Here is a 12842-nt window from a genome sequence, read left to right on the forward strand (position 1 = left end):
GAGTGTTGAAGGCTGACTTCACTGCTTCCCTACAGCTACAGATTATCTTTGTGTCACGGAAATAAAAGCAATAGCGCATCAGATGGTGTTGGTTTGTGCGATGTCAAACCGGAGACCTGTGTTGAAAGCCTGCCAGAGCCGATTTGAATTTATCCTGCAATGTGCATCAGTGCACCGATGACACTCACGTCTGAGAAAACCACATTGCTGTTGTGTTCATTGTAAGGTTTGTGAAGTGGAGTTGAAGCTATACACATAGCCTGGTGTGCTTAAAAATACATATCTATAACATCAACACATGTATAGAGTATGTGTGACTGTACCGTGTGTTTAACAAATCTATTAGACAATTTAATGACAGTGGGAGATCATATCATTGCCGCTACAAGGGGAACATACAGGTATTCATGTTTATAGAGATGTAGTTTTTTTTCCCCAAAGCACTGCAATTCCTCTAAGAGAAATTACAGCCGGATGTTTTTGTTACACCATGTTCTATTCTGCTCAGAGCGAGAAATAGCTTCTTGGCAGACAGTGCTTGTGGATTACCTTTTTATCTGTACCAAGGCTCACCACATATTTATGGAGAGAATAGGGCGAAGGAATGAGTCCATTTAAGGATACTGATGAAACTCCAAGCCGCATACTTTAAAGCCTGGTTCTGAGATGTTACCTAAAATATAGCAAAAATAATAAATAACGCACACCGCGATGTGTCGATCATTGAATAAATCCAATTTATGAATGACTGACTATGGAGGTCATTAATTATGCAGAGGAAATACTGTAATCCAGTTACAAAAAAAAGAGAAATGATCTTCCAATATAAAATAGACACTTTCTTTAGTGCCTCAACGAGAGTGAGTGTTGCTCAGTATTCAAGGCACATCCTTTGCCACTATCCCTGCCTGTTAGTGTCTCTATGCCAAGATGAGGAAATGCTAATGCTGGCCCCCGCTGCCAATCACCTCATTGGTGAAAAAAAACCCGATGGAAGCTAAGTGAGAATGGCAGATCCAGGGAAAATGTTTGTCTGCTGCCTGGAAAGCAGGGAGGCAGTCAGGCAGGGAATAACTCCAAGACAGTAAGAGAGGAGGGAGAGATAGAGGAACCCCCCCAAAAAGAAGAATACAAAGGGAAGTGAAAGAATTAAAGCAAACATGGTTTTAATGGAAAGGAGAGAAAAAGGAAATTAAAGGAAAAAGAAAGTTAATGAAAGAGAGGGAAAGGAAAAGCAGCAGTCTGCAAAGCACCCAGTTTTAGATGCCACTATTTCTGGATGGCGACAGCTTTCTAAAACACCTGACAACCTCCTCGTGACATTTCAGGGTTATTTAAATCTGGTGATTTCACCCAGAAGTTTTTCACATGCACTCTTTAATGTATTCCTCGTTGTGCACACGGTAATTATCAGCTTAGATAACGAAGGCATCCTGTGGGAAGTGCGCATGCTGCTGTAAGTGCACCTGCTCCCATATAAACTATAATGGTGTCATCTTCCTTTGTAGTTATACGACATTACAAAGTGATCACTGCACCTGATAATTCCCGGTATAAAGCCGCTCATGGCACATATGCCATCACAGTTAAAGGTTTACTCAATATTAAAATAGAGCTGTGCAATCTATGGATATGTTACACACACTGTGATATGATATAAGGTGTTTTAAAGGCTGCATTACAATAACGTGAGGTAATAAGTGAACTTACCCAACTGTTTTACACTGAATGACTACACACAGATGTTGATACAACTACTAAGATACTCCAATATATGTGGCACTAAATCATAGCACAAATTAGACAATATTGTGGCATTCCGAACCGTCGCATGAGGACATTTTCTTGACCTTGACCTCTTTGAAATTAGAATTTCCCTGGTATTCAACACACACATGACATTTGACTCATGGCGTTAAGAAGAACAAAGGAGCACAGTTTGACTCCGACGGGCTCCCAGTTGATGGTGAGTGAGAGGTGCCTGGGAGGTCTGTTTGGTGCTGCAGAAGCAATGAGGAGATAGGAACCCTCATGAGATACACCAGGTCCTGGATTATTCAATCACATATCTTCTTTAATTCTTTCTCCACTCATTTTTACACACACAGAATCCAGTTAGGCGCTCTCAGTCATGTCTTCATGCTGAATTCAGCTGCGGGCCGTTGTGCACGCTAACACGCTCTGAACTCGGAAGTGAGCGTTTAATACGTTTCACCAGCTCACCAATTCATCACACTGACGCTGAATACATATTTTCTTAGAACAGTTATGGCTTGAACATTTTGATGAGTTTCAATCGACAGTGAGAGTTACGGAGACGCTCTGCAAAACTAAACGAGCACTCGTGCAGATACATCTTGTCCGCAGTGGTATGACTGAACAGAAAGCTGCCATATGAATTGGACTTAAACATTGCACCTGTATTTATTAGCCTGGGGTGGAATAATGATCCGAAATTACACTAAGCCTTGAAGGAACTCAAGCAGATAATTATTACCCTTCACGCATGCAATGGGACACATCGCATGCGTCCCATGCGCACACTATCAGACAGGTTTCTGCCGGGAGAACCAGAGCAGCTGATATTCACTGTGGGGGCGCAATCCTTCTTCCATTGTTTTACTAATGGAGAAAGAGCTGGACGATCTCCCCTGCCTGACAGTGAAGAGCAGTAAGTCCATCGCTCAGAGGAGCGGTGTGGAGTGTAGCATGATAATCAGGACCATGAAGGTATATAATTCTATCCATCTATCAATCATCCATCCGTGAATTCCTACTGAAGCATGCAAATTGTGCCTGTTGAATTGATTTCTCTCACAAACACTCAGAGATGTTGATTGCTCCCTCGTAGCATTTCGGTGTGAAAGACTTGCTGGGACCTGCCAGGCTCAGCTGAAGGCTTGAGTTTTTGCACTCATAAGATGTCTGGCGTCGAAATGAACCACCTCGACTGCACGCGCTGCCAGAACTGCACGCGGACTGCCAAGTCCATCACATTAACACACATCACCGTGTGGGATGTTGACAAATATCTGAAGTAAGTGAGAAATCCGTTGGCCTATTAAAAAATACATACAAACAAGACATAGTGGTGGGTATTCACTGGGTGGCCAGAATAATAGAAACACATGTATGATGTCAATGCAATGCAGCAATCCCTGCAATAAATGTAATACTAAGATGTCTCTGTTGATACTGATGTAGAAATAAGTGTTTTGTGTCAAATCTTTGGCACTTTTCAGGCATTTGCACTTCAATGAAGCACCATACTGAAAGAAGTCCACTTCATTCACATCTAAGGATAAGCAACATGTTTGAAACACCTCACATTATACTGCAATGCTATAGTTTTCTTTTTTTTTTTTTACATTATGTTACCTTGCTTTGGCAGAGCTTTTTTTTGTCCTGCATAGCTTATGATAAGTGCACTAGACCTCTGTAGGAAGAAGAGGTCAATGTTGTTTGCAAAGAGTGCACTCTTTGCAAACAAACAGCTAAGACCGTCTGCTGCAAAACAAGAGCTAATAGGATGTTTTATTTTAGAAGGAATGACACACTTGCACTAGCTTGCAATGAAAGACGGTCATGACTCCAGTCCAGCCGTGGGTTCCTTTCCCCTACTATGGGATTCAATACCACCAACTACAGTTACAAATCACCACAAAATCTACTCTGCCACACCGTAAACAACAATTAGTGTTAAAGCTGGTGTCGGCCGTTTTGTGGAAAAGGCAGAAGAAACAACCCTCCTACTGCAGCTCTCCTCTCTCTGTCCTAAGCTCCTCCAAATACCCTTTATACAGTCAAATGTATGCGTACAAGTCAATAGTTCATCCCAATCCTGATCCCAATCCCCTTATAGCGACAATTTTTTTGACAATTACGGCACATTTTTTTCCTGCCAAATTGTGGTCTTGTAAAGCCCTTTGAGATTACGCACTCGGTTGGAAGAAGGTTAAACTATTAGCAACATTTCACTCAATATTGACACATGGTTTATTGCATTTACTGTCAGACTCTTTTCGATAAGTCCATCTTCCTTTTTTTGGTACACTCTGCAGTAGATGTTGCCAATGCTGGAGATAACTTTTTTTGCAGGATAAACACCACTAAACCAGGCTTTCGCCATCTTAAGGTACATGCATGCACATCTGCAACTGTAGCAATGCCCTTTCTCTGATACGACCTGGGATTGGCCAAGTCTCCCATCAATAGCTAGATTTTCTAAAGCTTGAATAGAGAACAAAGAAGAGGTATTTGAGTAATCAGTCAAACCACTTGAATTACAATATAATGTTTTACACAATGAGGCTGATAAAAAAAAAAAAAAATTCCAGCTTTAAGTCACAGGTCTTGTATTTATTACAGGTCTGTTGAATTGCATTACAATGCAACAGTGTCTGATCAGAGCGTATTATGAAGCTGATTCCACCAACGAGCCGCCTAACCTAACAGCAACTCTTGCTATCTTTAGCCTTCCTTTCGATGTATAAAGGAAAGGGCAAAATGTCATCATGACATTCTGGATTCTTACTGTACTAGTAGCTTGTATTGTCCATGTAGCACATACAGCTTTTCAATAGAGTTTAACTTACTCCACATCTTTTTGATTTTTATTCAATAGCAGGAGAGAAGTTATCTTAGCCACAAGATGAAATGCTGTGTGCTGAGGTGGTCCCTGATGAAGTTCATACATCTTGTTTAGTGAGGTACAGCACATAAAAATACAACAGTGAGAAAGTCAGTGGAGCCTGACTTCAGTTATTGTCCGCTCTCAGAAAACATATGGCACGATCATGCTTTATTTCAAACTGCTCGTACAAAATGTGACTTCAACAGTATTTTCACACTCATTCCCAACCTCTGAAAGCCCAAATGTGGATCCGACATTACAACGACAGCTTAACCTGGCACCAGTCCACTGCTTTGGATTATTACTGAGGAGGTCTGGTATGTGCTGCTTGGCTGCGTTGAACTTACCAATTTAGTGACATCACTGGGGAAGAATATCCTCTGCTGTATATGTTGCCTTTCATTTAAGCTTCTTTGTTACATGACAGGAAAACGGTTGTCCTTGAGTCCGTGGTTGGAACAAGGAGTGGCATCAACAACAGTACAATGTTTTTCGCAACTCATTTGCAGGTAATTATGTGCAGTTATGGGAAAACAAAAATGATCTTGCCATTGATGCCCGTGAAGGACCCTTCAGGACTAGATGGATAAGCCTGTTAGGAACGCTCTCTAAAAAGGCAATAAGTGAGAGCGAGCAGGTAATAAATGGCTTTTTTTTTTTGCTTGTGCTGGACTCAGGGGATATTCTCTCAATGAATTAATATTGAGGCAGAGACTCAGGCCCTGGCAAGTTTATACCCATAAAAATTGTCAAATTATGGCCATGGTGACAAGCCACTCCATCAGCAGGGATGTTAATAATGTACAATATGCCGCTGCTAGGTTAAAGTAAATGAGCATTACACAAAGACAATGCGTGAAATACACGTTAAAGCCACCAGACCATGGCTTGTCACACAAACATTATCCATGGTGATTACGAAAAACCAAAGAAGTCGTAAATAGAAATAACATTGGATGTGCTTGCTAATGCTCAACTCAAATTGTCTATAACATTTCTGCCCTCTCCTCCTTTCTATTACACACGTCTTGCTGAGACCTTTGATATACAAATGGCTTCTTTTGACATACTTTTGAACACAGCAGCAGGTAACGGAATTGAAAGAGCTGAGGAGGAAGAAAGGCTATAATAAACCAACAGATGTCGAAATCTATCAACAAGCAGGTGGAATGGCACTCAGTCTGAAAAGGCTTTTTGAAAAGCGTGCAAACTATTTCAATTCAAAGTATCATTAATAACCTTTAAAAAAAATGTTTGCTCAATTGAAAAAGTGCCACATGAGATAGGACCTGCTTTGGGCCTGAGCCCGTCTCACAGAGATAGAGAAGAAAAAATAAAGTACAATACTTGGCTGCATTCTGTTCACTATGTAGAACATTTGGCAGGACTCTCTCTGTTTGTGTCACTCTCTCACTGTTTGGATGGTCTTGAGTCCAATTTTTCCCTGAGCTCTCAACATGACAAACAATATGAGATAGAATAAAGTATTAATTTTACACACCTCTTGTAACTGTAAAATAACACTTTACAAATAAACGTTCTGCCAACTAACATTAATGCTTTTGCGATTGCTTTTTCCACAAACACATTGAAAAGATGTTTTTCAAATAACTTCTTTCCAGGTATGGGTCAGTTAGACATACATTAAAAAAAACATTAAAACATTTTTTATCGAAACTCAGATGCACTAAAGGCAGATCGAAATCTCGGACACATGCATTCTTCAGGGTCTGGCACGTCTCCACACCCCTGTCTGCACATACTTCATCACATTCGTGTTTGAACATGAAGCACCGGGCAATGTGCTGTCACATCACTTTATAATCTGCCGGATATCTAAAACAAGAACCGCTTGGAGTGATTGTTGCACGTGAAATCCCGGCTTGTGCCATAACGTGTGGTCCGAGACGCAAAACCAGCCGGTTCGGATGCGCTTGGATTATTCCTGTTTTCATCATAAAAGTTAGGGCTGATTCGCCAAAAACCACGAATCAGCTGGCTTTTCCCCCACTGTGCATTAGAGTCCATATCATTTAATGAGCAGCATGTTTTCACTGCTAAATTGAGCTTCGCCTTTTGGAGATCTTGAAATTATGCTCCAGTTTGCAACCATTCCAGCAAGTGCTATTTTTAACCAAAGGCGCGGTTTTTTTGCAGAAACAGACTATACATGGATTGAACTGTGAAGCAGGCTCTCAATTAAACTCACTGATATTTCACAAGCCCATCGGCGTCCGCAGATAATATCACGTGCTCTTACCTGCCGTCAAAGTCTGCACTTGTCCCACAGCAGAAGCAGCACAACAACATCAACTTTATCCATAAATCCATGATTTTCTGGAGTTACGCGCCCACGCTGCTTGCTTTTCTCCGTAATCCAAAATCGCCGGGTCGAAAACGAAACAGCGGAGGGAACAATTAGACGAAGGAGAGTTTGCGTGACGCACGCTGGAGGTGCACAGGTAAGAAATATCTGCTGGCGTCCTTCAGACTGCTCATGTGCAATATGCAGGAGGTGCGGGAGTGGAAACCAGTCCTCTGACCCCGATGCATGTGAGTGTGTTTTGTTGTGTGTGCGTGTGTGTTGAGCGGGATGCACTCTGCCGGGAAGAGAGCGCAGAGCTTCGCTCTCTCTCTCTCTCTCTCTCTCTCTCTTTCGCTCTCTCTCTCTCTCTCTCTCTCTCAGCTCCTCACAAGTTCACTCACTGGGCTCTTCAGGCAACAGCACCCACTGCAGCCACACCACGTCTTTTTAAATACCAGCCACCGGTCACAACACACAGCGGACACGCACCGAGCCGCACGCGAGGGACTGGGCGCGTAACGTGCACCGCCAGGAGGAAGCGCCTCCAGAAGAAGCTGCGCACCGCGCATGCTTTGCAAATGCCTTAATTAATTGCGCAGCCTGCCGAGGCACGCAGGTGCATCGGCCACCCAGGTAGATGCTGCTCACACAGCAAAGACAAACGCGGTGTGAATTACTGGGGTTGAATTTAGAGAGGACAAAAAGATAAGCAGCACAAAATACTAAATGAGTGTTTTTTTTTCTCTCTCTCTCTCTCTCCAAAGTACTTCAACGAAATAGATAGACTTTTGTTGAACCAGCAATTATTGTAAATACAAACACTCAGTGATGTGGGTTTTGATTGAGATACCTTTGTCTCAGGGATCCAGACAGTCTGACTCTGCTTTGTGTCAGATGCTTTGTCAATTGCTTTATGGTAAAACAAAAATAAATAACAATAATTAAAAAGAAGGGGGAAAAAGTGTTATTGTCCATTACTTTGTACAATACTTGGAAAATGTCATGCAGACTGCCATATAAAACTGCTTGGAGTTCAAGTATCAAGCTACTTCCCCTCCACACATAACACACATCTCCTGGCAACAGAATCATTAAAGGTGTGCCTCGTTCGTTGTCAGTCTCCTGCCTCACGACTCAAAGGAGTCAGTCAATAGAATACTTCTCCTGTAAAGACTCAATGGAAGGAACGCGGGGAGGTTGAGTGACAGGGTAACTAAACACCATCATTTCCAGTATAATGGAGCAGGAGATGGATGAGACGAGGGTTTGATATGATTAGCCCACTGCTGGTTGTTCACAGTCACGGCCGTCGTTTGATACATGGCACTGGTGCCTTGTTACGCCGTGTCACCGATTTGATCATAAATCTAGGCCGTGGCACCGAGGGTTGACACCTCTAGAAGCATGTGATCGGTGAAATGCCGGTTATGTATAATTACACTATTAATCACATGATGTTCATGGCCGGACTGTAAGAATGGAATTCCATAATGATTTATTACATTTAAAAACTACTTATGTGTAATTCAGATTCTTCACGTTCTGCCACATTACTAATAACGTTGATATATTGGGGAGAACTAAGACTGATTGCATGAAAATGTAAAGGGGGAGTTCAGCCAAAACACAAAACATACAGATTTTCGCACTAATCCCAAGTGGTATTTTGTTATGCGAAGTTTCAGTTTCATTTCCTGAAGTTTGAAGACACAAACCTTATCATCTCGGCCAGGAGACAGCTGCTTGTGTGCGCACGTTTCCATGCACCCATGAGGGAGTGTGCAACTCTGTCTCTGTCCACAGCTAATCTCATATTCTGCTGCAATAAAACGGCATCATATTTTGTGGTTGCATAGTCAAGCCAGATTGTCTCCTTTTTATATATATATATATATATATTTGAATGAAGTGTGTTGGCTGAGACTTTAACAATCAGCGATATGACCTCCCAATAGGCCGCATTAGTAGTGTTTGCTCCGCCCGGATGATAATAAGATCGGTCATGAACGTGACAGTGAATGCATGCTTCAGTGAGCGTCTTTGTCTGTCCACAGCACATCTTGCAAACTGCTTCAGGAAACTGTATACTATTTGATAACCGCCCTCATGGCTGCAGTGATTCACACTTTCTCAAAACACCTTTTATTTTATGTTAAATACAGCCACTGACTGACTGCAGTCTTATCACTCACTACTACTGAACCAGGCGCTCAGCCGGTGGAGGCCACGAGTCATCACATAGCTGAGTGCATCGCCGCCTCTCTGCACTCAGCGACACAGTGGGAAGGGGGGGGGGGGGATTTATTGCTTGTTCTTAGACTTATTCAGTTTAAATTCTTTCTACTGGGACTCCTTATTACACATTTATTTGAATTAATCAATTGGAAGGAGCATCAATTGAAAAATATAATCTATAGTATTTGAACTATAATCCAGTCAGGAATCGTCCAAGGAAATTATAAAATTATTATTTGAGACTTGTAGAATGAAGCGTCATTGTGGTGCTATAGCTTTGATGAAAACACTGAACAATAATATATCTTTTGAGATTATTCTAGAAACTGTCAGGGGTAAATGGATAAAGAAAATAGTATTTTAGTGATTTTGGTATAACTCATCCTTTAAAGTGAGTCATTAGTTACATCTTCACTGGACAATACTCCAGCAGACTACAGTAGTAAATAAACGCAAAAATAGAATATTAGAAGGAGAATCCTAATTGAAGGATGAACAAGGTGACAGCAGATGTGAGAGGTTTGTTGTTATTCCTGACCCAAAGTTATTTACCAGAAAACATATACAACTGAAAAAAACACACATTTCTTTTGGTGATTCTGCATGTTTAATGGTTGATATAAAAACATATTCAAGAGAATTAAAAAGTCATCGGAGGGCCCTACCCATTGCATCTGGGCTTGTCCTTTATATCAGGACCTCTCATAACAACTGGCCACACAGATTGGAAAATGCATACAAAACCAGGAGCAACCCCAAATGTGGAGCAACAAACTGAGTTTTAATTACACGTAATAACGGAAGTTAATGAAACAATAAAAGCCTCATTATTTCAGGCTTGTTGCAGCGACAAATTGTCCAATTCAGAACAGTTTTTGAAAACGTACATAAATGGTGGAAAGTGTCCGCTAAGAAGATTCGACGTTAAAGTGTCAATCCATGATTATTTCAAAGCTGATAATAAGAATATACATAAAGACTCATCGCTGTTAAAATGACTTTAGCATCCATACAGGTTTTGTTCAGTTCCAGGCTTTGTTTGCTCCACAAAAACAAATTAGTTTCAGGTACAGCTCACATCTCATCAACTTTTCTATTGATGTCAATCCGTAAATACGCAATCTTAAAACGCATCCAGCTCAGTGTATCATTTGCTCTAATCTGTACTCATGGAATGGCTTCACACGGCTGACCATAAGTGAAGAAACACTCTGCATTTACAATAAAATAAGTTCAGATATCTTAACTATTGTGTCAAAACAAAGAATCTTGTTCAGTCACCTTACAGCCTGAGGTGTTTAAGTTGAATCAAGCCACTGCACTATTCTACCATGCAAGCTTTCATTAATGCCACCAACTCTCCCTTTCCTTCTCTATCTACTCTTTTGTGCATAAATGAATTTCTGTAATGTGAAGAGCCACAAACACGAACAGGGAGTCCGACGTCTCCTTTTGAAATAATTTCAGTCCTTTGAAGGAGCTGTGTCTGGCCATTCACCTCAGGATAGATTGAGTTTGCTGACTGAATTCAGATGAGCTCCACGCTGGAAAAGCCTTCACCTCTCTCATCCATCCCCTCAGCGTGAGCAGGAAAACGGGCTCTCGGGCTACCTCCCCCGATTTCTGAAGCGGCTGCAATACACTGACAAAGGTGACAACACAGGATTCTTCATTGAAACCGATGACCAGTTTCACCTGAAAGAATGAAAGTGTAAGGGGCTACAGTACGCCTTAAACATGTAGGTCGCAAAACAAGGACCACATTTTGTGATTTTCAACAGCGAGGGCCTGAATAGTGTGCATGTAATCAAGCACTCTAACCTTTTTTGTCAGCATCATAAAATATTCATTGCTGCTGAACGCATTACTGCGTGCATACCATATTCACATTCAATCTTTATGAGGAATAATCAGTTTCTCTGTAGAACGAAGACAAACGCTAAACTGTACCTGATGTGATGAGCTTAAATCCAATACCTCTCTTTCTATAGTCCCCTCTCTCTCTGTCTGTCCTTTACAATCGCGATCACGAGTGGTAGATAATGATAGTTCCCCATCTGATCTTTAAGTGCAAATTACTTTTTACCGCTGAATTTCTCCTTTCGTTAATACCTGGCGACAGAGGGAGATGACTCAGTTCTATCACAGAAGGACGCATAGAAACTATTTGCCAAACCAGCATGTGGAAATTCCTGCTGCTTCTATTTACGCTGACAGCTTGATCACACATTTTAGGCAAAGACAAACGTAACATAGCAGTTGGTGAGAGGCTCAAGCTTTTACTACAACCAAGCCTCCAATAATTGAGCGCATTTGACAAAGGAGAGGAGTGATTCTCCCAGCACTCAGTTTATCACATTAAAAAAAACATAGCACTATTGCCTTTACCTTCACTCTGAAAGAGATTTTGAGAAGAGCTAGTTCAGAAATAATGAGAGAATATCTCCTTTATTTTCTTCTGCTTGTAAAATATTTTTAAAAATTAAAAAGTTGAGCGTGGTTTTAAAAAAAACAAAAAAAAACATTTTGTATTCTCAGCACCATGACGACACAGCCAGGAGCCACAGAGGCTGGGTACTTTATCAAATCCTGACCACCCCGGTTCTTGCAGTCCTAATTATGCACCAGCGTTTCCTGTTGTCTAGCACCAACTTCCAGTCCACTCTTGTGCGGCAGCCTTCCCACCAGCATGTTGTTCTTGGGTGAACAGCTTTCAGGCTCCATAGTTATGACCTGCACAGAGTAGCCATGAGTCTCTGCTTCCCACGAGCGGTCCAAGTCTACCAGGCCCATGCACTGTTTACCTGCAGGGATGAAATAAACCAGTTCTGATTAGAGAAAGGGACCAACTATTAAAACTTGATTTTCTTTTTCGGTGTATACTGCTACACCTTTGGACAAAATGAGATGCAATCCAAAATGATTGCGCAACAAAGAACAGCCTTAAACATTACGAATACAAGAACATAAAAAGTTAAGCCTCTAATATTGGGTATTGAAGCCGACGCAATACTGATATTTAAGAATTCAAAAAATAAAATGTTGACGGCGTTTTACATTACATCTTGAGAACAACATGGTAATAGTGGGATAACAGTTTGGAAATAAACAGGTAATAATTATGTAATAACATGTTCTTACTCCAGTAATAACAGGAAATAGATTGATAATAACAATGGGTATATCTGGGTAATACACTGACATGTATGCAACAGGTATCATTATATTACTACTGTATTTGTTTGCATATTGTCGGTATTCCTGTTATTTTGTTCATGTTCTCTTGGTTCCTAGGAATGTGTATCCTATACCCGAAGGTAGCCACTTTATTCATCAACTACAACCATTGATATTCACACTTTCGCTCAGGATTTCCTCTCCACAGACTTCAAATGTATTAGGCAGTTAGATAGCAGGTGGCAGACACAGTAAATGTGAGCTTCAGTCTTTCATGCCAACTAGATGGTCACAGTCACGCTGGCAAGCTCTGGAGAGATGGGATCAAACATGGTTAGAAAATGTTAGTGGGAGGGGTTGAGTCCTGTTAACTGCTATAAAGCAGAAACGGTGTGACAGGTGGTGTCAGGTACATATGAAAGGGCTTTCAGACTGACGTGGCATTGGGGAGCCTCCTTGGATCCAGAGAGAAGCTTTGATAAGCTGGATAAC

At 41.3% G+C, this 12842-nt stretch overlaps 2 protein-coding genes across 2 annotated transcripts in view; both read right to left on the reverse strand.

Annotated features, from left to right (window-relative positions):
- Positions 1-7358, reverse strand: part of npnta (nephronectin a) — a 42632-nt gene extending 35274 nt beyond the window's left edge. Inside the window, exon 1 of the mRNA XM_068589195.1 lies at positions 6894-7358. Coding sequence (XP_068445296.1) covers positions 6894-6964 — 71 coding nt within the window. The 5' untranslated portion in view covers positions 6965-7358. The remainder of the gene's footprint in view (positions 1-6893) is intronic.
- A 4328-nt stretch (positions 7359-11686) lies between these two features.
- gstcd (glutathione S-transferase, C-terminal domain containing) overlaps positions 11687-12842 on the reverse strand; it is a 45287-nt gene continuing 44131 nt past the window's right edge. The window contains exon 12 of the mRNA XM_068588882.1: positions 11687-11977. Within this exon, the coding sequence (XP_068444983.1) occupies positions 11787-11977 (191 nt within the window). The 3' untranslated portion in view covers positions 11687-11786. The remainder of the gene's footprint in view (positions 11978-12842) is intronic.

This window comes from Clinocottus analis, unplaced genomic scaffold (genome assembly GCF_023055335.1).
Source record: "Clinocottus analis isolate CAN_PGR_092001 unplaced genomic scaffold, fCliAna1.0.p SCAF_22, whole genome shotgun sequence".
NCBI classification, from domain to species: domain Eukaryota; kingdom Metazoa; phylum Chordata; class Actinopteri; order Perciformes; family Cottidae; genus Clinocottus; species Clinocottus analis.